Genomic DNA, 27,732 nt, shown 5'->3' with positions numbered 1-27,732 from the left:
TTCGCCACAAGGTATGATGCTTTCAGTACATTCGCTTTTGTTGATGTGGTGGCCCTCAGTAATTGTTTCTGTTCTTCGTGCTCACGCTTTTTTGTTTCAAAAATTAGCTTATCCATTATTCCAGGGCGCTTAGTCTCTATGTGCCAAAGCAGCTTTGAAGGCTTCATTGACTCGTTTGCTAACTTTTGGCCACATATTATGCAGAGTGGACTTGGCGTAGAAATATCAACAAATCGTAGCTGCCTCTTACATTCCTAACTATAAAAAGGGGACAAATTCTGCAGCAGGATGGTGCTCCATCCCATACTTCAATCTCTACCTCAAAGTTCCTCAAGGCAAAGAAGATCAAGATCCTCCAGGACTGGCCAGCCCAGTCACCAGACATGAACATCATTGTGCATTTCTGTGGTACGATAAAAGAGGAAGCATGGAAGACGAAACCCAAGAATGTTGATGAACTCTGGGAGGCATGCAAGACTGCTTTCTTTGATGTTCCTGATGACTTCATCAATAAATTGTATGAATCATTGCCGAAGCCCATGGAAGTCATACAAAATATTACATTTGGATCTCACAGCACCACTACTTAATTCGCTTATGTTATGTAACATATTTTTGTATTTGAAGTACATTTTTTGTTCAATTTTCACGCTACTTTCTGTAGGCGACAAAACTTTTGTCTCGCCAAAATTTGACCTTTATGTCTTCATTAAATGATAAATCTTTTTTCAAAGAAACAAATATATTTTTGTACATTCAACATCATTTGGGAGGGTCTTAGCTTTCATATGAGCCATTTCGTAAACCAATTGAATAATTAAAAGTCAGGTTATTAGTAGGGCTGTCAAACGATTAAAATTTTTAATCGAGTTAATTACAGTTTATAATATATTAAAACAATAAATCAACAAGATGGCATTAACATTATTAACATTCTCTTAAAGCGATCCATGGAAAGAAAGACTTGTAGTTCTTAAAAGATAAATGTTAGTACAAGTTATAGAAATTTTATAATAAAACCCCTGTTAATGTTTTCGTTTTATTAAAATTTGTAAAATTTTCAATCAAAAAAATAACTAGTAGCTCGTCATTGTTGATGTCAATAATTACACCATGCTCACTCATTGTGCTGAAACCCATAAACTCATTTGGACCCAAGCGCAAGCAGAGGGCGTCAAACACCAAAAAACAAGTAACAAGCGGACATTACACTGCTGTCATTTTAATCTGTTTGAGCGGGGCATGTGCGTTAAATGCGTCAAATATTTTAACGTGATTAATTTAAAAAAATTAATTACCGCCCTTTAACACAATAATTTTGACAGCCCTAATTAAAACATTCATTTTTAGCCCCATTCTGGTTCGTCTATCACTGAAAATGGCAGCCAATGAGTCCCTGTAGGAGTCGTCGTCTGGAGGCAGTAGCGATGGCCACTTGGAATGGCGTTACTTCGATGTTGGCTTCTCCTCCATGATCAATGTGCGCATTTTCCTTTTCTATGTATTAGCACGTCAGCAGCGTTTGAACAACAACTTTGAACCAACAAAAACTTTATGTATCATTGAATTTGTGCTATAAAATGCACAAACATTGCGACACTCCTGTAACGATCGTACTGTTGCTCGTTATGCTAGTTATTAGCAATTGTTTCTACAAAATGGATATGTGACAAGACTTTTGTTAGGGCCTGTATGTGCTAAAGCAGCTTTGAAGGCTTCATTGCCTCGTTTGCTAACTTTTGGCCACATATTATGCAGAGTGGACTTGGCGTAGGCTCCTCTTCTGACTCGTCAGGTGGCCTTTTCCCTGTTAAAAGCTGTCCAAAGACCTGTTTTTCAGTCATTTTCGCTAGCGTGTGGGCTTATTATTATCTGATGCGCCTATGTCATACGTCATTATTGAGGACAAGCACGCATAGATATCGAAAAAAAATAGATGCTAGCTCCAATTCATTTCTATGATGACGATGATCAGTTTTATTATTATTATATCTATTGACTAATCAGAGCAAAACGACCGGAAGCACTCTGTCCGCCATTGCTGAGGTATGCGGCCCGCAGCACACAGCCAGCAGCAGGCAGATATCATTACTGTTTGCATTAACTGACGCTGAGCTGCTACTGAGGTGTGTAAACACTAGAGGCGTGCGAAATTTCCGATTCTTAGATATTTCGCGATTCGGCCGTGGAAGATTCGAGGCGTGCGAAATTTCCGATTCTTAGATATTTCGCGATTCGGCCGTGGAAGATTCGAGAACGATTCACAAATATCCAAATTCCGATTATTGAATTATACCAGGTAAAGCGGAAGTAAAACACAGTCAGCGTGGTCTTTGGGACGCAATGAGGAACGGACCGAGAGTAAATATCACGGTCAATTCATGCCGCTAGATAAAAAAAACAATAATACCTGACTGCGGCTGACAGCCGCTACAAACAACGCCCAGTTGCTAGTTGCTACAAACATACGGCTACAGCAGATATCATATATGTAGAACTAGATGCAAAATGACAGACGACGTCGGTGTTAGAACATGTATTATTGAACAGAGATGCGAAATGACAGACTTTCCGGCGTAAGTAAACAGCCGCCATCTTAAAGCAGTAGACCTTTCTCGAAGGCTCTGTTGTAGCGAACCTAATTAACTTTTTATCTAAAATACTACTAAATCGGTAGAATCTTGTCTTGAATCTATCTTTAAATGATGAAATAGTTTTAAAACTTTGACAAAAGTAGACAGAAGGGGAAAAAAACTGGAGTTTTTTTTATTTACTGTTATTTTTGTATATTTGTTTACTGTTGTATGTTAACTTGATACTGAAATAGTAGTTTGGTTTAGCCTGAGAGGATTTTTGAACAATTTTGGAACTAATGTACAAAACATGAAAAAAAAAAAAAATAAATAAAATAAATAAAAAAATAAAAAAACAAGGAGGGGGGTGCATCAATAATCGTTTTATAATCGAATCGGAGCCTCTGAATCGTAATCATAATCGAATCATTAGGTGCCCAATGATTCCCAGCTCTCGTAAACACCCCAGTCATGGCGGCCACCACTAGAGGGCGAGGTCCACAAATCTCTACTCAGATTAGTAGGCAGGCAGATTGATGTGGCAAGTGGCACAGGGCTGAATGCGATCATTAATAAATTATTTATTAGTATATGCGCCACGGACTGGTCCGGTGGTTGGGGGACCACTATTTAGGTCACTCGGACAGACACAGTGGGCCAAATTTGGCCACTGAGCCTTGACTTTAACGCCTGTGTTTTATAAGCCCCCACCTGATGATGTACTCACTTTATTTGATCTGTTCTATGACTATTTGCCATTACCGCTCTAAAAGAAAAAAGCTGCAAACTGACAAAGCGCTCTTTTCTATGTCTAGGATCACCACCACTGCAGCCTGCATGATGGACCTTCGCCGCTACCCTCTCGATGAGCAAAACTGCACCCTGGAGATAGAAAGCTGTAAGTACCGTCGTCCCTGACAACGGGCTCTCACTCCCACTCGCCGACGTAGATTTAGATCCCACGTACGCATGCAGCTCTGTGGGTTTTTGAAGAAAGCGCTAGGTAGAAAGCGGCGTGATAAGGCGGGATGTAAAATGCTGAGAAAGGCTGATGAGATACGAGGAGATAAAAATCAAGAAGGGGAACATCACTAATGGTTCGCCGACTGATAACATCCACCCTAATTAATTCAGCTACACCGGCTTGATTAGGTCCAGTGTTTGTGGGTGAATTCGGATGTTACGCCGCCATGTTTGCAAGGTAGAAAGAGCTCATTTCTCATGGAGTTTGTCATTTTACAGCGCCGTGAAGAGGGGGGAGGGAAGGGGGGAACATGAGAGAGAAAGACGAGGTCCTCGTCGCGCTTTATCTGGGTCCCCGGGGAGGAGGATTATGGGGCTGGGATGCGGTGTAGGGCTCACTCTTTCTGGGTTTCATCACAGTGTTGCCGGAATTAAGTGCCGGCGGAAAAAACAGTGGTGGGTCAGAACCGCCTCTCTCCGCTCCTCTTCCATTACGCTCTCCTCATCACTTCCTCATCTCTTTTCTTTGCACACTCTCATCCTGCAGCCTTTTTATCTCTTTCTCTCCATCACTCATAACCTCTTTTTTCCTCTCCTCCTCTTCTCTCAGGCACACACACAGTCGAGCACGCAGGCCCGGTTTTGATCAGCAGACAGTATCTGCTCTCATATGTATTAACTGGCAGCGGTTTTAACGTTGGAATCGCTTCATGCCAGAACATGCTATTTTATTCAGACTAATGAGCGTAGAGAACTCTCACTTGACTTGATAAACTTGATGCATTTTTAACAGACATCGGTCTTAAAAGCCCCGATAGCCAGCAACAGGGACTCCCGCCACTGGTTTGGCATGCTAGCTTGCAACTAAGCTATAAATGATTTACGGTGGAACCCCTAAGGTCAACATTTGTTTAAAAGTAACATTTTATCTTTTTTAATAAGTGTACACACGCCAAAAATGTGCCATTATTAAACTTTTATGCACGAATTATGATTATTATTATTATTTTAACCCTTACAGGGCACTTATTTAACACATTAGCTGCCATTGATGGCTATGGCACTGAAACATGAGCATTCACAGCCAGGGTTAAATGAATTGGATGTGTATCCTTGTCAATGGCATGCAATGATTAAATACAACGTTGTATAAATTTATACATTCATCAATAATTAAAGAAAAAAAATGATTCATTAAAGCAACACTAGGTAACTTTTCAACCTTTAGGAAATATTTTCATAACAGTTGTGATGATATGTTGCCTGACAACTAGTTGAATGACACCTGTTTTATATCTTGAGGGGGTCTGTATCGCTTTCACCGGCACTAATTAACTTTGAGGAGGGTGGCAGGAACTCCTCACAAAAAAAACTACAATTGTGCTGACTGCTTAACAAATGTATTTTTAATAGGGCTGTCAAAATTATCGCGTTAATGGGCGGTAATTAATTTTTTAAAATTAATCACGTTAAAATATTTGACGCAATTAACGCACATGCCCCGCTCAGACAGATTTAAATGTCAGTACAGTGAATGCCCACTTGTTAATTGTGTTTTATGGAGTTTTGACGCCCTCTGCTGGCGCTTGGGTGCGACTGATTTTATAGGCTTCAGCACCCATATGAGCATTGTGTAAGTAATTATTGACATCAACAATAGCGGGCTACTAAGGTTTATTTTTTTTATTTGAAAATTTTACAAATTTTATTAAAACGAAAATATTAAGAGGGGTTTTAATATAAAATTAGTATAACTTGTAACTAAAACATTTGTCTTTTAAGAACTACAAGTCTTTCTATCCGTGGATCACTTTAACAGAAAGAAGGTTAATAATGCCATTTGTGGATTTATTATACTAAGCAAATACAGTCCTTATGTACCGTATGTTGAATGTATATATCAATCTTGTGTCTTATCTTTCCATTCCAACAATAATTTACAGAAAAATATGGCATATTTTATAGATGGTTTGAATTGCGATTAATTGCGATTAATTATGATTAATTAATTTTTAAGCTGTAACTAACTCGATTAAAAATTTTTAATCATTTGACAGCCCTAATTTTTAATACAAAATATAGTAGAATTACTAAATTTAATTTAATTTGAATAATTTAATGCTTAAGGTTCCTGAGCCTTTTCGTGTGTTTTTTTTTAAATACTTTTTTAAAAAAATTTTTTTATTGCAAACAAACTCACGGGTAATTTGTTTTTTGTTTTTTTTACAATTTAGGTGCACTCAAAGTCCCCTGAAAAATAAAATTTTCAAAAATTATCACTCCAAATATAAGGAATTTGACAAAACAAAAATATACTGTCATTTTCAGACTATAAGCCGCTATATTTTTTTCTCTTATTTTGAATCCTGCAGTTTATAGTCCAGTGCGACTTATTTCTTGATTTATTTGAGTTAATAGGTAACACTTTATTTGACAGCGACGTCATGAGACAGTCATAATTATGTCAAGAGGTGGGTAGAGTAGCCAAAAATTTTACTCAAGTAAGCGTGCGTTACTTCAAAATAATATTACTCAAGTAAAAGTAGTCATCCAAAAAATGTATTCAAGTACAGAAAAGAAGAGAATACTTAAGTAATGAGTAACATTGTGAGTAACTGCTTATTTTTGTTTGATTCTTTTAAAAAATGGAATTTTTTATCTCACATTACAAACTTATCTATATGAACTGTTGTTATAATTATACTGTACAATAACCAATTACATAACTACATTAAGCCAAAGAAATACAAAAAAAAAAAAATCATTGAATTCCGACGAGAGAAATAAAAAATGAAATGAAATGAAGCATTAGCATGAGTGGCCTCTAAGGGAGAAAATAGTTCCTGGTTTGAATAGTGAATAGCTCCATTATAGTTACTATTATGAAATTAAAAGGATCTTAGCTCCGGTTTTCCATGGTCAAACGGTGCCAAATAAAAACTGGGAGAGGTCTAAATCCGCGCTCTATGTCAATTTTTTTATTTACCTTTTTTTTTTTTTACGATGCTTTAAAGACTCCATGCGATTGAACAGGCTGGCTTGATCATAGAACGGCAAGCTTATGTCCGATTGGTTTAATGGAGTCATGTGATTATTATTGCGACGTTTCATTGGTGAAATTAGTTGAGCTACTCCTGGCATCGCCGGCAAAAATAAAAAATCTAATATGTAGAATAAAGAGGAAAAAATGTAACGACTCTTGTGTAGCCCAAAGTAGCGGAGTAAGAGTAATGTTTTTTTCTTCACAAATCCACTCAAGCGAAAATAAAAAGTATAGCATAGTGAAACTACTCTTAGAAATACTTTTTTTTTTTTCAAAAGTACATGTAACGGAGTACATGTGACACGTTACTACCCACCTCTGATTATGACATGACACTGTCATAGGCATTAATGAATGCTTATGACAGATGTCATTCTGTGTCATCCGTCAAATTTTGTCACTAACTCCATTTATGTCCAGTCCGGATCTTTTACATTTAAGTGAGATATTTTGCTTGATGACACTTAATGACATCTGTCATAAGCATTCATTAATGTTCATGACAGTGTCATGTCATAATTATGACGGTGTTATGACAGTCTTATGACGCCACTCTCAAATAAAGTATTCCTGGTTAATATTTTTTGGTGTAAATATCCCATAATACAGTGAAGACAGCTGCGGCTTGTCAATGAACAGATGGCGTTTTCGTGTCAGATTAGGTGGGTGCGGCTTATAGTCAGGTGCGCCTTATAGTCCGAAAATTACGGTAACATAATTAGTGAAAATGGAGTACACAGACAAGAACAAGACAACGAATGATCATCATTTTGAACATCCTTTTTACTCTCGCTTCACTTAAACTTCTTATCTACCACACTCTTATGTTGTCTTCCGTTAGCGAAAGTACCTCGACCAATGAGATGAGTGGGATTTCGTATTGTCATTTTTCCGTCAGCTCATTGGTCAAAAAGCAGGATAGGCGGAGGAATGCATTTCCCTGCATATTCTTATAAAACATCATACCAGTATTTGTTCGTAGTACAAAAATACACTATTTTCAAGTTTGATGATAATAACAAACAAAGTGCGTCCCTTGTAAGTTAATATCGGACGATTTCGTTTTTCAAGGGACAGTTAGCAACCCTAGACTCAACAATAACAGTTAACTAAACAGCTAGCTTCTAATACTAGCTAACAAGCTAGCATTAGTCTAGATGAAATTCACAAAAGTGAATGATTATTTTTCAAGAATTTCCAAGCTTAAATGTCCTCCAATTGTGGATTTATCCAAATCACTCTGGTAAGAAGTGGAAAATTAGTGTTTTTATTAGGCTGTCAAAATTATCGCTTTAACGGGCGGTAATTAATTTTTTAAAATTAATCACGTTAAAATATTTGACGCAATTAACGCCCATGCCCCGCTCAGATTAAAATGACAGCACAGTGAAATGTGTACTTGTTGATTTTATAGGCTTAAGCACCCATGAGCATTGTGTAAATAATTATTGGCATCAACAATGGCAGGCTACTGGTTTATTTTTTGATTGAAAATTTTACAAACTTTATTAAAACAAAAACATTTAGAGGGGTTTTAAGATAAAATTTCTATAACTTGTACTAACATTTATCTTTTAAGAACTACAAGTCTTTCTATCCATGGATTGCTTTAACAGAATGTTAATAATGGTAATGCCATCTTGTTGATTTATTGTTAAAATAAACAAATACAGTACTTATGTACCGTATGTTGAATGTATATATCCATCTTGTGTCTTATCTTTCCATTCCAACAATAATTTACAGAAAAATATGGCATATTTTATAGATGGTTTGAATTGCGATTAATTACGATTAATTAATTTTTAAGCTGTAATTAACTCGATTAAAAATTTTAATCGTTTCACACCCCTAGTTTTTATTATTACCAAGCAAAAGCTTGACCATTAGGAGGTACTTGGGGAAGAATGGGCTGCATGATCAAATTGCCAGGGGAAAAAATTATTAAGCACCTAGTGAAGCCTCAAAACTAAAAAGTTGCATTGTTGAGACAATAATGTAACTCCAAAAGTACACCATCCCTCCTGTGAAACATGGAGTTATGTTTTTTTTCTCATGCTTTATCCGAACAAAAATGGGTGCTTTTCCTTTCCTTAAAAAAAAAAAATTTTTTTACATTTTTTAAAATGTGAAATAAGTCAGTTAGACCCCCAACATAACAACAGGGTTGTGAGGCTCACGTGTGTGTGGTCCCGAAAATAGTAAGCTTCACAACATCAGTATTTTGCTGCCTTATGCTTGACAAGCTGCTACTACATTCGTTGCCATTTTACTATCCAAGTCTGGTTGTGTCCGGTTCTAAAAATAGCCAATTGTCATGTTGCCATATTTTTCTAAGGCATTGGAACACGCGTCCAGCACTGACGTCACGCTTTTAGATCCAATCCTCGCTTCAGGAAGTCAAGCATTCTATTATTTCAAATGCATAAATGTCCACAGTTAGCACAGAAACAAAGAATTGTATCCTCATTTCAGCACATTTCCATTGCTTGATTAAACACCTAATTCACTTTGAAGGAAGAGCACATCCACAGACCCAAGACCTGTTAGCATATGAGTACTTTTATGTTATGTTAGTATGAGTTAAAACACAAAAGCTTTTGATACAATTGCTGTTAAGAGTAGTAACCAAGTAACCAGCATTAATGCTAAAACACAAAAGTTTTTGATACAATTGCTGTTAAGAGTAGTAACCTAGTAACCAGCATTAATGCTAAAAATTGAGTTTGTGGTCCTCCAAAGGACCCTGTAGTTGTATTATTGTGTACTTACATTAGAAGATATTAAATCTTTCTATTTCTATTTCTATTGTTTTTTTTTCTATACAGATGGTTACACTACAGATGATATCGAGTTCTACTGGCGAGGAGGAGAAGGTGCCGTTTCTGGCGTCGACAGGATTGAGTTGCCACAGTTTTCTATCGTCGACTATAAACTCATCTCCACAAAAGTGGTGTTCTCCACAGGTACCAAAGCAATGCTTAAAGCAGTTCTTATTGAAAAAAGTGTTACAGTGTCATGATAGGGTGGCCATTTCCACAACACCAAATACAGTTCAATTTTTCTACATGATAACAATGGTATAATTATACAGTCAATCTAAGATATAACTTTGCTAAGTGTTACTGCTACTGCTTTCAATGTAGCGATCACTCGCGTACACGTCGGACTATGTTGATTTCAGGTGCAACTCCAAAAGGAAGGACTAGTAAGTGTCCTGCTCGAGGCTGTACACAATACTGGACGAGACATTTAAATAAAGGACTGTCTTGGATGAATCAGGATGTATGCCCAACAGTGTTGTTTTTGTCAGCCCTTTTAATTTTTGTTTTAGTCTTAGTCCTTTGCACGAAAATACGTTTTAGTCTTTTGAAAATGTGTTCGTCTTCGTCTAGGTTTAGTCAACGAAATCTCACACAGATGTCCTCTAGTTTTAGTCAAGTTAATCAAAATGTTTTTATTTGTCAAATTCAAAAGTATTTGTCTAAAAATAAAGTTTCCAACAATTTTGAATGAACATAGACAGATGAGCACATATTGTTGCGTCTACAAGGACAATATCAACTTCATGATATTACACACATAGCAGGAAAAGCATTACATTATTTTCAATTGAACTCACCTACACGCCATGAACTGTATGTAAAAGAAAAAAAAACAAAACAAAAATGCCAGGCGTTTAAGAGGAATCTAGCCACACTAAAGTTAATGCTAATGCGAATGCTATGCTAACGCAACACATTTAGTGTGTTATGATCACTGAGCACAGACCTTTAAAAGCAAAAGAAACATTGCATATTCTTTCTTGCCAAAATAAGAAAACAAATCTTACCATGTGTTTCCAAACAAGCAAGATGGAGCGTAGCCTAGCTAGAAACATATCCTAAACTCTGGTGAGGAGTGTGATGGAGAGGCGCAGAACATCTCACATGAGTGACACGACCCAAACACTGCTACAACGCAAGCTGTCGTACTCCACGCTAGGGATGGGCGATACCTGTGATTTTGGATTTGATCCGATACCAAGTAATACCAAGGCCAAATATCGCGATCCCGATCCGATATCGATACCGGAAGTTCAAATTTATATATATATATATAGAGGGGTGCACATAATTTTTTTGCCCAGGTTCTCAGAGGAGGACCTGGAGATGTGACTTGGTCCTCATTGAGCTTGAGAGCCGACCCGCCTGATGCGATAAAATTATGACAAGCTTTACTTAGAACCAATTACCTTTAATTAATTATATTAACAATTAATGCTCGATTAACATCAACTGGCACAACAAAATTGCCATTACTTCGAAGTGAAAAGTAAAGAAATAAACATAAAAGCACTAATTCAAAATAAAGGGCATTATGCGGCTCCCACATTAACTCCAAGCCTTTGTAAAAGTGGGATGCCCTCCTCCTCATAAGAGCTCATTGAACGTGCATGTTTAGCTTTGTGAAATGCGAGCAAAAACACGTTTGTCAGTGCATGGCGCTCTGCAGGGCGAGTGGAGTGCTGTCTGACATCGATAGTTTGCTTAAGTGCCACATGCTCTGTTTTTTTCGTGCTTTTCAAAGTTTGGATGGCTGAAATTCTTTGACCCTACTACATAAAACGCACTGCTCTTATTAGCGACATTGGAATTCTCACGGCAAATTTTGTACCACATTTCCGTGCGAGCATCATTTGCTTCTAGCCATGGTACCTCCTGCAGCCACTTTTCAGCAAAAGTCCTTTTTTTCGGTAGCTCCGGTGACGTCTCTGTCGTCTGTCTGTCTTTTGACGGGGGTGGGGGAACACGGAAGTAATTACCGGTACTCAGTGGGGCCTGCCTCTTTGACATTTTGAGAAGCGATTTTCTCGTGTCCGCCGCAAATACAGTGGTCAGCCATCGGTACGCAAAAGCATATGGAAGACGTTGAGGGCCAGCGCGTTTGTCTACGTCCAGTACGCATGCGCGCATGCGGACCACTTATGTGCACCCCTGTATATATATATATATATATATATATATATATATATGTGTGTGTGTGTTATATGCATTTGTTGTATTTGATCAAATTTTAATCTACCTAAGTTAAATATTTTTTATCTAATTAAAGAACAAATTAATTGTAGCATGTTACCGCCCTCTAATGATAGATCATTAAAAACAAATCCAATAAACAATAGCACTTTCCGTTTTTGAATTTTATTTTACTAACACAATTTTGAAATAACTGAAACAGACCTTTAACAAAATAAAAGTAAATAGCAACAAAACATTAGAAATCAAGCATTTAATTGTAACATAAAACAATATGGAAATTTTAAAATGTTAAGTAATAATTTATATATATTTTTTCATACCCAACTTGCTTGCTCGTAGTTCACTTGACTAGCTTATGGACGGTGATGTGGGCTGATTTGTCCTCATTGCATCAAAAATTAATAAAATGGAGACTCACATTTAGTTTACAGTAATACTTCACCTTTAAATATGTCACTATGGTCATTTTACCTTTTTTATATAATGCGGTATGAACTTTGCTTTTCACAAACAAGATGTAGCTATAACTTTCCATTACAAAGCATATTCAATAGTGCTGCAAAGTTCTTTTTATGTGAGATGACAAAAACGCCATATTTATCGTTTCATATTGCACATCAGCCACGAATGCTTATATCGTCTCTGATTATCTATTAGCACCTACGTTACCTGGATAAGTCCTGCCTTTCGCAATCGCCCCTTCTAAAGTACTTTGCTTTGCTTCGGCGGCGTGCTCTTGTCTTTTCTCGTGTCCTCCTCGGCTTGAGCGGCATGTTTTTCATTTAATTCGTCGTGTGCGTCGGGATGCATGTTTAAGTGTTTCGTGAGGCTTTTTGTATAACCAGAATATCTGACAGTTTCGGCACAAACTGTGCACTTAGCCTTGTTGCTATTTATGAAAATGAAATATGTCCAAACCAGACTTCTTTTACGATCCGTCGTCGATACCGGAGCCATGCTACCACTAGCTTCCAAATGTTTGTTTGCTTGTTGTGACTGTGTTGGTGCCTCGTGAGAGGGGCGGAGGAAAAGCATGCTGATCGACATATGATAGGGACGTAAATGGGGGCGGGAGCAGACACCGGTGCTCTGCTTATGTGCGTGCACTGCTTACGTGCGTGTAGAACGCGAAGGCAAAAGTCGTACAAAAAGTGCACAAAAATATACCCAAAAAACAGACAAAAAAATATATTTATTATTTATTTATTCCAAATATCGATACTTTTGCTTGGGGATCGATACCTAAAACTTAACGCGCTGGATCGAAATATCGATATTTTGGTATCGATCCGCCCATCCTTAATGGGATTGCCTGTGAAGACAGCAATGAGAGAGGATCTATCCACATGTCGGTGGAAATGAAACACGCCGAGTTTTGGCTGAAAGAAAACTTATTCTCCGTCAATTATTCCTACGAATGCAACGTTAAGCTGCAACCACCTCAACAGTCTCATTATGTTCTAGTCTCCTGAGCCACGTTTTTAGCTCGTCATTGTTATGAAAAAAATTATTCGGCGACAAAATATTTTCGTTATCATCGTTGACGAAAACAACACTGATGCTTACCAACTTTTGCCAAGACGTTACACACCAAAAGGTTTATAATTGCCTGAACTGATTTGCTGACCAGTCAACAGGAAGCTATTCTGTGTGGGGCAACTGGAACACTTATTACTGTCAGAGACAATTGCTTTTTGTGTACATTAGTGGGCATCATGGAGTAAAATCTATTTTCATGCTTTCGCCCTCCTTCAGGCTCTTATCCTCGCCTGTCCCTCAGCTTCAAACTGAAGAGGAACATTGGTTACTTCATCCTGCAGACATACATGCCTTCCATCCTGATTACCATCCTCTCCTGGGTCTCCTTCTGGATCAACTACGATGCCTCTGCTGCCAGAGTGGCCCTGGGTAGGACGGCCCGGTTGCTGCTAACAATAACCCCGGGTTGCATCGTAAAAAGCCATTACACATACATTGAAGACACCACTGTCTGTCCAGCGTCTGATGTGTGTTTTGACTGGTTTTCTCATTAGCTTTAAGCATGCCACTGATAGCAGATTGTGATAGGCTGCCTGGCTAAATGTCTGTTGTTCAGATGACTCCATGCATGACTCATGCGGAGAGAGGCGCAGCGGCTCGACCTTGAAGCGTGCTGTCTTTCTCTCTGCCCGTCTGTCTCTCACCGGCTAGCTAAGTGAAGCCCTATTACAATAATGCACTTTTTCATATTTCTAGCCGCGCTAAAATGAAATGCCACGAAGCTCAATTTTGGCGTTCGGCTCGGAAGGTCAGAGCCGCGGGAGGAAGCGGCTCCGAGCGTTTATGTGTGTCATTCTTGTCACGCGCCATTTGTGTTCCGAAGTGGGACACATGCAGGTTGGAGCCCCGCATGGGCTGTTTGGAGGCTAACGTGATTTCGAGATCTGCCCAGTCCTGCAAACATGCAGCGGCCAATGAGACGCGAGGCTGGGAGCTACACAGACCGCTGGGTTATTTATAATACGTGTGAATCTGACCAAATGCAGATTGTGCATGCAGATGACTAATGTGTATCAAGAACAATGCACGTAAAAAAAAAAAAAAAACATCAACAAAACTTAAAAAAACAAAACAACAAAAAAAACCAGGTGAATCGTGCCGTGACTAATAGCAGATGCTTGACAGCACTTTGCAATGTATTTAGCCTACTTATCATCTGTTTGGGTACATAATTGCATACATTATAAACACTCACTTAAAGAGATTTTCTGTAGCATTTGACTATCTATGGTAATACTGAGTGAGTTCAAAAACATCAATAGTAACAGTTTTTTTTATTTTTTTATTTAAAGGTATTTTTCCCTATGTACAGTGGTATGAAAAAGTATCTGAACCTTTTGGAATTTCCCACATTTCTGCATAAAATCACCATCAAATGTGATCAGATCTTTGTCAAAATCACACAGATGAAAACACAGTGTCTGCTTTAACTTAAACCACCCAAACATTTATAGGTTTTCATATTTTAATGAGGATAGCATGCAAACAATGACAGAAGGGGGGGGGGGAATTAGTAAGTGAACTAGGGTTGTTCCGATCATGTTTTTTTGCTCCCGATCCGATCCCGATCATTTTAGTTTGAGTATCTGCCGATCCCGATCTGATTGCTTTTTTTTTTTGCACCCGATTCAATTCCAATCATTCCCGATAATTTTCCCGATCATATAAATTTTGGCAATGCATTAAGAAAAAAATGAATAAAACTCGGACGAATATATACATTCAACATACAGTACATAAGTACTGTATTTGTTTATTATGACAATAAATCCTCAAGATGGCATTTACATTATTAACATTCTTTCTGTGAGAGAGATCCACGGATAAAAAGACTTGTAATTCTTAAAGGATAAATGTGACTTTGTATATTGTGACTAAATATTGCCATCTAGTGTATTTGTTGAGCTTTCAGTAAATGATACTATAGCCATTTAACTTCTGCCCAAATGCATGATGGGAAGTGCAACCATGACTGTGCATCGTGGTACCAATTGATATATCTTCTCTGCGTTGGGAAGTAACATAGGGTGTTAAGAAAAAGATCAACAACTACCTTACCTCCGTACATTGCTTCCCACGAGTATTCTCATCGTTGGGAGAGGGAATGTAAGGCTTTAGCCATTTAAAAAAAAGGCTCCAAAGGCTGCCAAAATTCACTCTATTCATTTTATGCTGCCTTTAAGCTCTATATACTGTATGGGTAAAACCGCGCCATTATAGATTGAACGCAACAATGCGTGAGTGGGTCGTGCAGCGCATGCGTTAATTTCGTTAAATGTTGTAACGTGATAAATGTAAAAAATGTTAATTGTCGCCCCTACCTTAAGCTTAAACTAAAGACTCTGGAAGAGAGTAACACATTATGTCTGTAACGTTAAATACAATTAGAAAACGATTTACTTAAAAAATATATATATATTATAAAAGGCATGTCTTTGCCGATTCCGATACTTTGAAAATGACGTGATCGGACCCGATCGATCGGGAGGACATCTCTAAAGTGAACCCTCTGCCTAAGGAGACTTAAAGAGCAATTGAAACCATTTTAAGTCAGATGCGCGTCCAATCGCTGATGAGTGGTTTAAAGCTGCCCGGGTAAGAATTGTCTTGATGAGAAGCATTGTCTGATGTGCATCATGGCTGGGTCAAAAGAGCTGTCTGAAGACCTGCGATCAAGGATTGTTGATTTGTATAAAGCTTGGAAAGGATACAAAACCATCGCTAAAAGTCTGGATGTTCATCAATCGACAGTCAGAGAAGTTGTCTACAAATGGAGAGAGTTTGGCACTGTTGCTTCTCTCCCAAGGAGTGGCCGTCCACAAAAGATGAAGCCAAGAGTTCAGCACACAATAATCAGAGAGATAAAAAAAAAAGAACCTAGGAGTGTCTGCTAAAGACTTGCAGAAATCACTGGCTCTGTGCACACAATAAGTATATGTAAAACAATGGCCAAGAATGTTGTCCATGGGAGGACTCCACAGAGGAAGCCAATGCTGTCTCAAAATTGTCAACATTGTTGCTTGTTTAATGTTCGCAAAAAGGCATTTGGACACTCCACAGAAGTTTTGGCAAAATATTTTGTGGACCAATGAAACCAAAGTTGAATTGTTTGGGAGTAAAACACAACGTCACGTGTGGAGGAAAGATGGAACAGCTCACCAACATTAATACCTCATCCCCACCATGTAGCATGGTGGTGGGAGCATCGTAATTCGGGGCTGTTTTGCTGCCTCAGGGCCTGGACAACTTCCAATCATTAATAGAAGAATGAATTTAAAAGTTTTTCAGGATGTTTTGCAGGAAAACCTGAGGCCATCTGTCAGACAGTTGAAGCTAAAAAGAGGATTGATGTTGCAACAAGACAATGATCCAAAACACAGAAGTAAATGGACTTCAGAATGGTTTCAGAAGAACAAAATACATGTTCTGGAGTGGCCAAGTCAAAGTCCAGAGTTGAACCCCATTGAGATGCTGTTTCATGACCTAAAGACAGTGATTCATGCCAGACATCCTAGGAATCTGACTGAATTACAGCAGTTTTGTAGAGAAGAATGGGCCAAAATTAGTCCTGAGCGATGTACCAAACTGATCTGCAGCTACAGGAAGCGTCTGGTTGAAGTTATTGCTGCCAGGGGGGGGCAAAATATTAAATGTGATGGTTTAATTATTCATTCTTCCCCCTTCTGTCATTGTTTTCATACTATCCTCATCAAAATATGAAAACTTAGAAATGTTTGGGTGGCTTTCGTAAAATCATAGTTTTTTCATCTGTGTGATTTTGACAAAGATCAGATCACATTTGATGGTGGTTTTATGTAGAAATGTGACGAATTCCAAAAAGTTCAGATACTCTTTCATACCACTGTATATAATAGAAATGAACATTTTAAAATATTAGTTTTCTGCTAACCAAAGACTTGAAATTGTCACTTGTTGTGAATATGAGTGTGAGTTTGTATGTGATTGATTGTTTGTAGAACTGAAATATTTGTTCTCGACCTTCAATTACTTTGCATTCAAATTTATTTTCAAACACGTTTTGATCAAGAGGATTTAAGAGGATGCTCGCCACGCTAAAGTTGACGCTAATGTAGGGTGACCAAACGTCGTCTTTTGCCCGGACATGTCCACTTTTCACATTCTGTCCGGGGTGTCCGGCGGGGTTTTATAAATTAATGAAAATTACCGGTTTTCGTTATTTTTCTAAAGAAAAAAGTGACTTTTTTTTTTTTTTGTTAAATTACTATTGTTGTGAGGCTACGGTTTGATTTACATTATTTCACTGAAAAAAGAAAAGGGCTTTTTGTTGAAGCTGGATTTTCTACAGAAGAACTATTTAGAACATTATTTCAGATTATTTATTTTTACAATAACAATTGAAAAGACAGCTATTATTTTGTTCAAGGATGATTCGCTTATACATAAGATATATATATATATATATATATATATATATTTTATTTTTTTTTAAATCATTATTTCAATCCAGTTTTCTCACATTTTTATTGTTCTATTATTTTAGGAATAAAAAAGCCTGTTGAGGCCGGGCCGGGTGTCCTCTTTTTGGAAATCAAAATATTGTCACCCTATGCTAATGCTAAAACAATGAGTTACATTTAATGTGTGATCATCACTCAGCACAGACCTTTAATGGCTAAAGCAACATTGCATATTCTATCTTTCCAAGATAAGAAAACTAATCTTACCATGTGTTTCCAAATAAGCAAGCAGCCTCGCTTGAAACGCATCCTAAACTCCCGTAAGGCGAGTGAGGGAGAGACGCATCACATCTTACATGAGTGACACGACCCAAACACTGCTATGGTGCAAGCTGACATACTCCACGAACAATATAAAAATGTCATGCTGACTCACGCATTGTGAACATATGACAGAAACTATGTCACATTTTCGTCTCGTTGTCTCGTCAGACGAAAACTGGCATTCGTCTCGTTATGTGCTAGTCTCCCAAGCCACGTTTTTATCTTATCATCATCATGAAAAAAATTGTTGATCAAAGCCATCGTTAACTTTAATAAGCAAGTGCGCAGTGACTGAGAGGAACAAAGGGCTGGGAGAGGGATGGTGTGAGCCTGTGCTCAGAGTAGAAAGCAAGGCGTATATGGATTAAAAAACAAAACTATCGCACATGCTTGCGATGGGACTATTGCGCACGTGCACATCGCGATGGCGATGTTTAAACGATATATCATTCAGGCTTAGTAGCCACCACAGGTGGGTAGCAGCTTATAGTGGAAGCAACTTATAGTCCGAAAATTACGGTACTACACTTTGAATTGAACTCAATACTTTTCCTCACAATGTGGCCAAACACTTTTTTCCAGGGATCACCACGGTGCTGACCATGACCACCATCAACACGCACTTGCGAGAGACGCTCCCTAAGATCCCCTACGTGAAGGCCATAGACATGTACCTGATGGGGTGCTTCGTCTTCGTCTTCCTGGCCCTGCTGGAATACGCCTTCGTCAACTACATCTTCTTTGGACAGGGCCCGCAAAGACAGAAGAAAGCGGCTGAGAAGGCGGCCACGGCCAATAACGAGAAGCTTAGACCCGACCCCAACAAGGTACACGTGCAGTCGCCGCTCCCGTCGAAAGATTTGTCCTCTGTGCGTGTGTGCGTGCGTGTGTGCTAGCCAATACCTGATTCCCTCCAATGCTAAATGTCCTTTTACACTCCATTTATACGTGTGTGTGCTTCCGAAGGAGTGAATGCATTGTTACACTTGATCTCCATGTTGCTGTGTCTTTCAAAGAGCAAGGGAGCCTTGCAAAAACTCCCCGGATGGAGCCTCCCCATTTTAAGTCTTCAGAAGCTAGCGCCAACGACAGCAACGTCCAAATAAAAGAATCAATCAAACAGCCTTTCCTTTCCCAGAAGTAACAGTGCTGATTTTGTATGCTTGCAGTGGCTGGTGGGAAATGTAGTTCAGAGAGATGATGCTCTGTATGCCAGAATGAAACAGAGGGAAATTGACGCGTATGACTCGATGTGGGATCCCATCTTTGTGGACGATGCCGCATTAGGACTAGGCGAGCAAAGAAATAAGGTACTGGAGGTTTTGAAAGTCAAAACTAATGTCATCAATCTGAATCGAACCCGATCAGAGGAAAATGCTGTTAGTTTTTTGTGCATCTCTTTGAGTTCTATAGACTTTTTTTAAGGCAACTTTGATCATCACTCCCACCATTGTGTTTTTTCCTCCCTCTCTTGGTTTGCTCTTCATGCATTTTCCTGACGTCCACGGCTTAGCAGTTTGGCTTCTTCTTTCCCCAAATTCAACTTGAGCTGTACATGAAATTGATGGGCAATTACCAAATATGAAATAGAAGGAGATCGTATCAGTAGCTATACAATTGAGATATCAATACAGTAAAGTCACTCTGGGTAAAATGGGATTGTTTGATTAGCGATCTATTCAGCGTTATGACAACTTGTGGCTTCACTCCAAAAACAATACTCAATTTCCAACAAGACAGGATTAGATGATATTGGGTCGTTTTCCTCAGAAGTCAGGCGATGGATGAAGAAATGTTCAAGTGAATTCACCTCTCCTGACCCACCTGAACCTTTTTAGCCTCTCCTTCATCTCTGCCAAGTCCCTACAGTTTCTCTCAACTTTCTCCTGTCACATTTTCCTTTGCCTTGCTTCCTCTTTGATTTAATTCCGTTTGTCTTTGTTGTCAATCGACAGAATTTTAGCCACGCTGGTTGAAATTCTGAGATGAATTTAGTTTGTGGAGTGCGTTTTGCTTTTCCAGGAATGTTATGTCATAGTGCTGTGGTTATACTATCACATACAGTTGACGGATGATCAATAGTTTAGAAAATGTGCAGTGGAACCTTATCAAATATAAAAAAAAATTTCCTTCTACTAGTTTGGATTTAGAATGTCTTTTAACTCATTCATTGCCATCAAAACCATTGAAACTGGGAAATGCCAATGGCAGCCAATGAGTTACTTTGTACAACTTAAGAGTTTTCACTTACCAAAGATGCATGTTTTTGTAAGCAGAAGAAGCTGGAACGCTCAGATTCAAACCTGCAACCTCAGAACTGTAAGATAAGAATGCTAACCAACTAACCACAACACAACACAACAGCAAGTACACTGTCATAATACATTAGGAGAAAGAACAACAAACAATCTTTTTGTTTTGTTGGTAAAAGCTATGATAACACACGTAATATTGTTCTTACAGTAGAGTAAATAATCCTGCTACTGTAATTTTTAGTGAAGTGATTTACATTTTTGTATTACTCAAAAAAGTAACAAAATTTTCAGTTTGCCCCGACTTGGCCATGTAAGCAATAATGAAATATTGCTTATTTGGCGCACAGAAAGAAAACCGAGCATTATCAGGCTTATCCTTTTTCTTCATTTTATTTTTTTATGATTGTGGTCAAGCCCCCTGTGTAAAAACCAGGCGCTAACGCTAATGCACAGCTACATCGCTGCCGTCCTGCCTGCCGCTCTCGTTCTTTGCTGACGTAATTGCTGGATGAATTCCGATTTGGGAGACTTGACAGTTCAGACCGTAGCCACATCCTGGAAAAATGTGGCCCAGATCGGATTTTAACCACATGCGAAAGTTACCTAGATTGCATTTGAAATGGTCTACTTTTATGCAACTTGTCCCGTTCAGATTGTGAAGTTAATGCCTCATTTGAGTCAGAAAAAGACCAAAAAATCGGATTTGTGCATTAAGACCTGCGGTGTAAAACTGACTGTAGCTGTGTAAAATTTTGTCAAAATCTGACCAGCCATTTCGCCATCCATAAAACACCAACACACGGACAGCCACACTGACAAACTCAGCTGTATAGAGGTTATAAAATATCCAGATGAAATGATGCTATGGATGCTTGACTTGGTATTAGTTGTTGGTCCTGGATTGTTTTATCTTTTTTAAATATTGTAAACTAGCAGTATGACCCAGCGTTGCTCAGGTTTGTGTAACATTAACGCAGTACAACCGAATCGCAGATAAATACATACTTTCCTTAGAGATGCAGCTGTAATGCAGTATTAGTAAAGGTACACCAAACTTCAAAAACCTTCTTAAAACTAGTTAAATTTCTTTGTTTTCAGCATAATTCTATCAGAAATAAGTGAAATTAATTATCTGTCAGTGCTTTAATTTTACTCAGATTTCGTAAAATAAAAATATCTGGCTGAAAATAAGCTTTATAGACTTACTCTAAGAAATAAATTTGTATATTTAATCTTAAAAAACCTTTCAAATGTTGAAATGTTTTTAAAGAATAGATATTCTATAAAACATTATTTAAAAACATTTTTTTCTTGATTTAAGTGAAAATCTTTACTTATAGAACAAATAATAATATTTACTTATAGCAGTTGGAATAATCTGACACATTAATCTGTTAACTCGTCTTTAACACCCAAAACTCGTAATTTATTTGACTAGATTTAAGAAAAATAAACTGATTAAGACGTTATAAATTTGCAGTGCATAAAGGGGTTAATGCGCAATCGCTATTCCGTCAGTGTGTACAGTATGACCATCCAGCTGAAATGAATCCCTTAGTAATAATCCAGAAATTTGTACATTTTTTTAATTCAGCGTTTTGTTGTGGGGTACTCAAAGCCACAATGTATTATAACAGCACATTGAAATTTGTACTTTTTTTTTTTTTTTTTTTTAATCCAGTGTCTACCATTGGAGGGTACTCAAAGCCACAATGTATTATCACAGCACATTTATATTTGTCCATAAAATCGTAACGTTTGAAAGCCAACTGCGACACTGCAGTCGCAAGAGACGCGTCTTTTTTCCAAAAGGTGGCGCTGTCGCCTCCACAATCAGGGATTTTCTATGTTCATTTTTGGAGTTTCTAACTAATTTTCCACACTAAATGGAGGCCTACAGAGATAAAACCCATCCAAGAACACTCCCAGTAACATAAAGTACAGCTGTGTAAAATTTCGTCAAAATTCGCCAAGCCGTTTTGGAGTCTATAGGGAACAAATACACACTCACACAAAGTTCATTATATACAGTGAGGAGCAGAAGTATTTGCACCGCTTGCTATTTTGCAAGTTCACCCACTTAGAAAATAGTTAAAGGTCTGACATTTCAATCGTAGATGCATTTCCACTCAAAGAGACATAATCTGAAAAAAAAACTATCCAGAAATCACATTGTATGATTTTTTAAATAATTTATTTGCGATTTTCTGGGGTTCATAAGTATTTGTACCCCTGAGAATTAGCTGTAATTATGACACTCAAAGAGTTTTTAGTCTACCTTTACCCACGAGTAACCACCCACCCACCACCCGTTTGAGCTCAATATTGTCACCTGTGCACCCCACAGTCAGTCATAATCCAACTGCTACCATGGGCTATACAAGAGAGCTTTCGAAAGACACCAAAAAAAAATTGTTGGGCTCCACAAAGCTGAAAAAGGCTATAGGACAATTAGAAAGCAGCTGGATGAGAATAAATCAACAGTTGCAGCAATTGTTAGAAAATGGAAAAGGCTAAATATGACTGATAATCTACCCCGGACTGGGGCCCCATGTAGAATCTATACTCGTGAAGGCTCACTCTAGAACTACACAGCAGGAGCTGGTCAATGACCTATCAGTAGAACACTACGGTGCAATGTTTTAAAATCATGCATTGCTCAGAAGGTTCCCCTGTTTAAGCCAGTCCATGTGAAGACCTGTCTAAAGTTTGCCAGGGACCATCTGAATGATGCAGCGGCGTCATGGGAGAAAGTCATGTGGTCACATGAAACCAAAATAGAACTTTTTTGGTGCAAACTTTACCCGTCATCTGTGGAGGAAAAAGAAGGAGGAGAACAATCCCAAGAACACCATCCCCACTGTGAATTATGGGGGTGGAAACCTCATGCTTTGGGGCTGCTTTTCGGCAAAGGGGACATTACAAGGGGAAATGTATGTAATTGAAGGGGATGATTACCTTTCTCGCGGACACCGTATAAATTTGCATTAGTCTAACACATTCATTATAGTAAAGCATTTAACCATAGTTTGAGGGACGTTGCTCCATGCCATTTGACACAGTAAAGTTGTCCAGCTTATCAGCCCTCACCTGATAAGCGAAGGAAAGGACGTCAGCACCTCTTCGGTGGGGTCAGAATACCCTGCCCTACCAAGACAACAAGTTGATAGCTAGGCGCCTTAGACGTCAAGACATACCTCAGTTGCCATGGCAACCACGTCACAGCCACGAAAGATGACAAACAAATTTGACCGTCCAAACCTGCCACAGGAGGATTATCCCAAGACAGCACCCAGGCACGTCTTCCGCCCGACCCACTCCACCGCAGCTTTTAAAAGACTGAACATTTAGATCACAGGTGTCAAACTGATTCCAGAAAGGGCCAAGTGGGTGCTGGATTTTGTTCCAACCGATAACGCGCAGAGTTTAACCAATGAACTTCCTGCTGAAACAAGCAGCACCTGACAAAGTTAACTGATTACACATGCAAAAGATCTAATTGGTGAAAAGGTGTCCTCTTCATTGGTTGGAAAGCAAACCTGCACCCACTTGGCCCTTTCTGGAATCTGTTTGACACCTGTGATTGTGTGAGTAGGGTGGTGTGGCTCAGTGGTAGAGTAGTTGTCCCCCAACCCAGAGGTTGTGGGTTCGATTCTTCGCCCTGATGAACTTGTCTAAGTATCCTTGAGCAAGATACTGAACCCCACATTGCTCCTGGTGGTACGTCACCAGTAGGTGAATGGCGAGATAGTGTAAAGCGCTTTGAGCGCCTTGAAAGGTGGAAAAGCGCTATATGAGTATAACACCATTTACCATTTAGATAACAACTGTCTCTTCTCGGGGACATGTTCGATGTATCAGTTGTTTGGCTGACCCTGGATCCAGTATTGCCTCTCCGTCGTCTGTTTTTGCCTTGCTTTTTGATCCCTGTCGACGAATAAATTGTCAACCTGTTCTCGGTGAGCTTTCTTTAACCGTTCAAAATGGAGTCAGTACAAAGGGTTAACGCTGGAGTGAACGCGCGGAATTTGGCCTCCCCGGCCGACTTGCTTTGCCTGGCACGGCCAGACTGTTCTCCCTGTATTTTTCAAACACTGAGAGAAAAGTCTGGGAACCAGCCCATTAACGGCCTCTTGAGCAGGTACAAAATCAATCGATAAATCAGATTCGTTTATTTGCGTGACGTGTTCTTAACGAGCAACGTCACTCGCGAAAGTCGTCTCCACAACAACACAGATGGTGAATGGGAGAGCCGAGAATATGTTCCAATCCACGGTAAAATCAGTTTTAAATTACCAAAAACACATCGACACGAGTCATTGACAACAGTCTGTCTCGCGCTAGCCATGTTGAATAAACTCCACTCTCTTCATATGTTTACTTCCGCGCGCAAGTCCCTCGTCCTGCCCTCGTCATTTTACTAACATCACGTTTGCCCGTCGCTGATTGGTTCACTCCGCTGTCTGTTTGCTGTGGCTTGCTCCGCCCTGGAAATTGTATCCGCTGAATGGTGGCTAGACTCAATAGCTGGAACAGCAGTGAGTCTGGTGTACCAGGCAACGACTTGCTGGGGGCTGCGCCAGCGGGATGGCTACTGGTTTGGCTGTCGCGGTTCCGGCGGCTTGGCCGGTGGGCCGAATTCCTTCATTCAAGTGGGTGAACTTGCAAAATCTCAAAGGGTGCAAATACTTCTGCTCCTCACTGTACATAAGTATAGATACAGGTAACAGGGTGGTTCCAGAATGGTGTAAATGTCAAAGGTCAGGTCTGCACAGAAGACAGAAATACAGTAAATTCAAATTGTGCCTGACTGGCAACAAGGTTCCACTGTGCTGCTTTTCTAAGTCATTAGAATGTCTCGCTAGCGCCGACGTGCATTACCTTCAGTAGTGTTTTCATAATTTACGTAGCTGACCTTAGCTTTTGTCGTTTTCCCGAAAACAGTCACTTCTCATGGCCTATCTTTGCACCCTCACGCTACAGATGACTCCCGACGACAACATCCTGTTCAGCACCCTGGAGATGAAGAACGAAATGGGGGCCGCCGGAGATCTGTCCCGAGGCCTTGGAGCGCCCGGAGACCCCCGCAACACTATGCTGGCCTACGAAAGCTCCACGCTGCAATACCGCAGGGCGGCCATGGCCCGCCAGAACTATGGCCACAGCGCCTTGGAGCGCCACGCTCAGAAGAAGTCGCGCCTACGGAGACGGGCCTCGCAGCTCAAGGTGAACATCCCGGACTTGTCCGACGTGAACTCTATCGATAAGTGGTCCAGGATGATCTTCCCCACCGTCTTCTCCTTCTTCAACGTGGTCTACTGGCTCTACTACGTCCATTAAGCTCGGCGGCCATCTCGAGGCGGGCGCGCAAATACGGGGAGCAGGGAATTTAGCGAGAATAGAGAGATGTTGCGAGTGCGTGAATGAGCGATAAACGGTGCACCACCTTTTAGCGGGTTCATTTTAGACAACACGAAGAGAGCGCAAGGACATTTTGGACAGGCGGCAGCAGCACCAACATGACGGTGACTCTTTTAGCATTTGGGAAACACCTTCCGCGGATTGGACAAACACTCCTAAAAGGACAGTAATGGTGCAGGAATTTCAATATATCACTAATATTTGTCATTCGTAGCTTACTCTCTGTGGATCAAATATTTATGCTTGTGTTTGCATATACTTTAAGGATTTGTTTTGTTTAGTATCTATTTACTTCGTAGCCGAAGACGTCTGCATCCGGGAAAGCTTTATCAATGATTTTAAAGGAGTCATCCTTGATAGTCTATTTTCCTATAATTATTGTAAATCCAAAACATCCTTTGAAAAGCATGCTCACGTTTGATTTCATTTGCATCTCAGTTGTGATGAGGATAATCACGATGACGGCAAAGGAAAGTTGGAGAAAGCAGCTTTGGCAGTGCCGATGCTGGACAGAACAAAAAAACAAATCAAGGACATTTGGTGAAGAAGCGGCATCGTTGGACATTTTGGCGTTTAAGTTTCGCTTTTTGCTTTTTGCGGCACGGACCAAATCAAGTCCATTTCATCCTGTTTTGTTTTTTGTAAACAAACGAACGAACAAAAAAAAAGAACATTTGACTCTTCCCTACTTTCTGCCATGGTGAGAAGAGCTTTAGAGGCGAGGAAAAACCGCTGGGAGGAGATACTAATCGGCTGCCCTTTCATTGCAATGAGTTGCTGCATAAATATGGCAATCCACAATCATCTTTATCAGTAGAATTGAATGATAGAAGTATGATACGTTTCATTGTGGTTAGGTTTCTGTTCTGAAAAAAAAAACATGTAGATAAATATAAATCATGTTAAAAGAAAAAGAGATGATTCATTTTTATAAAATCAATACTCACGTTGTGTAAATATTAACAATTTATTCTATTTAACTGTTGTTGTTTTGCAGTTGGATTACACATAAATAATTTTCCATTCCGTCGAGAAAAAAAAAGAAAGCAATTCAACTGAGCTAAGATTAAAAAATGAGAAACATCGAACACAAATTCACAACTTTGCTGTTGATGTGCTTTTTGGACTTTTCTCCCTTTTCTTTCTTTTTAACGGACTCTTGAAGCACCTCCTTGCTCAAACTAAAGCACTTCCAGACACCAGTGGCTACTGGGTCCATGTTTTGTTCTCTGCAAACGACTTAACAAGGACCCCGCTATCCAGGCATTGAAGTCAGGCGTATTTTGTACAAAGTTTATGTAAATTCCAATTGTAATATTTCATAAAAGACTGTAAATATGTTGTGTAATGATTGTCAACAACTATGAAGATGTATCTAAATTCAATTAAAACTCAATACAGTCTATCACTTCAATAACAAGGTGCACGGTGGCATTTATTTGGTGGCCTCACACTGTTCAGAAAAGTATTGTTAGTACAGGCTGAAGGCCAGTCAAGTCGCCGCTCAAGTAGTTGTTGTTCTTGTGGACACTAACTCTGAACTACTTCTAGTTATTGTGAACTGATCATAGGCAGTGTTTGACTTTTGTGGCAGGGTGGGCAAAAATGTTGATGACCCTGAAACGCAGTGTCAGCAATAAAATTAACTTACAAGGTATACAGTGTATCACAAAAGTGAGTACACCTCTCGCATTTCTGCAGACATATAAGTATATCTTTTCATGGGAAAACACTGACAAAATGACACTTTGACACAATGAAAGGTACAGTGCCTTGCAAAAGTATTCGGCCCCCTTGAACCTTGCTACCTTTCGCCACATTTCAGGCTTCAAACATAAAGATATAAAATTTTAATTTTTTTGTCAAGAATCAACAACAAGTGGGACACAATCGTGAAGTGGAACAACATTTATTGGATAATTTAAACTTTTTTTAACAAATAAACTGAAAAGTGGGGCGTGCAATGTTATTCGGCCCCCTTGCGTTAATACTTTGTAGCGCCACCTTTTGCTCCAATTACAGCTGCAAGTTGCTTGGGGTATGTTTCTATCAGTTTTGCACATCGAGAGACTGACATTCTTGCCCATTCTTCCTTGCAAAACAGCTCGAGCTCAGTGAGGTTGGATGGAGAGTGTTTGTGAACAGCAGTCTTCA

The 27,732-nt window shown here is 39.2% G+C and overlaps 1 protein-coding gene across 1 annotated transcript in view; it reads left to right on the top strand.

Annotated features, from left to right (window-relative positions):
* gabrb2a (gamma-aminobutyric acid type A receptor subunit beta2a) overlaps positions 1–27,015 on the top strand; it is a 123,096-nt gene extending 96,081 nt beyond the window's left edge. Inside the window, exons 6-11 of the mRNA XM_057851186.1 lie at positions 3,389–3,471; positions 9,408–9,545; positions 13,356–13,508; positions 18,485–18,729; positions 19,072–19,212; positions 25,141–27,015. Of these exons, the coding sequence (XP_057707169.1) occupies positions 3,389–3,471; positions 9,408–9,545; positions 13,356–13,508; positions 18,485–18,729; positions 19,072–19,212; positions 25,141–25,497 (1,117 nt within the window). The 3' untranslated portion in view covers positions 25,498–27,015. The remainder of the gene's footprint in view (positions 1–3,388; positions 3,472–9,407; positions 9,546–13,355; positions 13,509–18,484; positions 18,730–19,071; positions 19,213–25,140) is intronic.
* The last annotated feature ends 717 nt before the right edge of the window (positions 27,016–27,732 follow it).

This window comes from Corythoichthys intestinalis, chromosome 11, assembly GCF_030265065.1.
Source record: "Corythoichthys intestinalis isolate RoL2023-P3 chromosome 11, ASM3026506v1, whole genome shotgun sequence".
NCBI lineage: Eukaryota > Metazoa > Chordata > Actinopteri > Syngnathiformes > Syngnathidae > Corythoichthys > Corythoichthys intestinalis.
The sequence above is the reverse complement of the archived record's forward strand: the minus strand, read 5'-3'. Positions and strand labels throughout refer to the sequence as shown.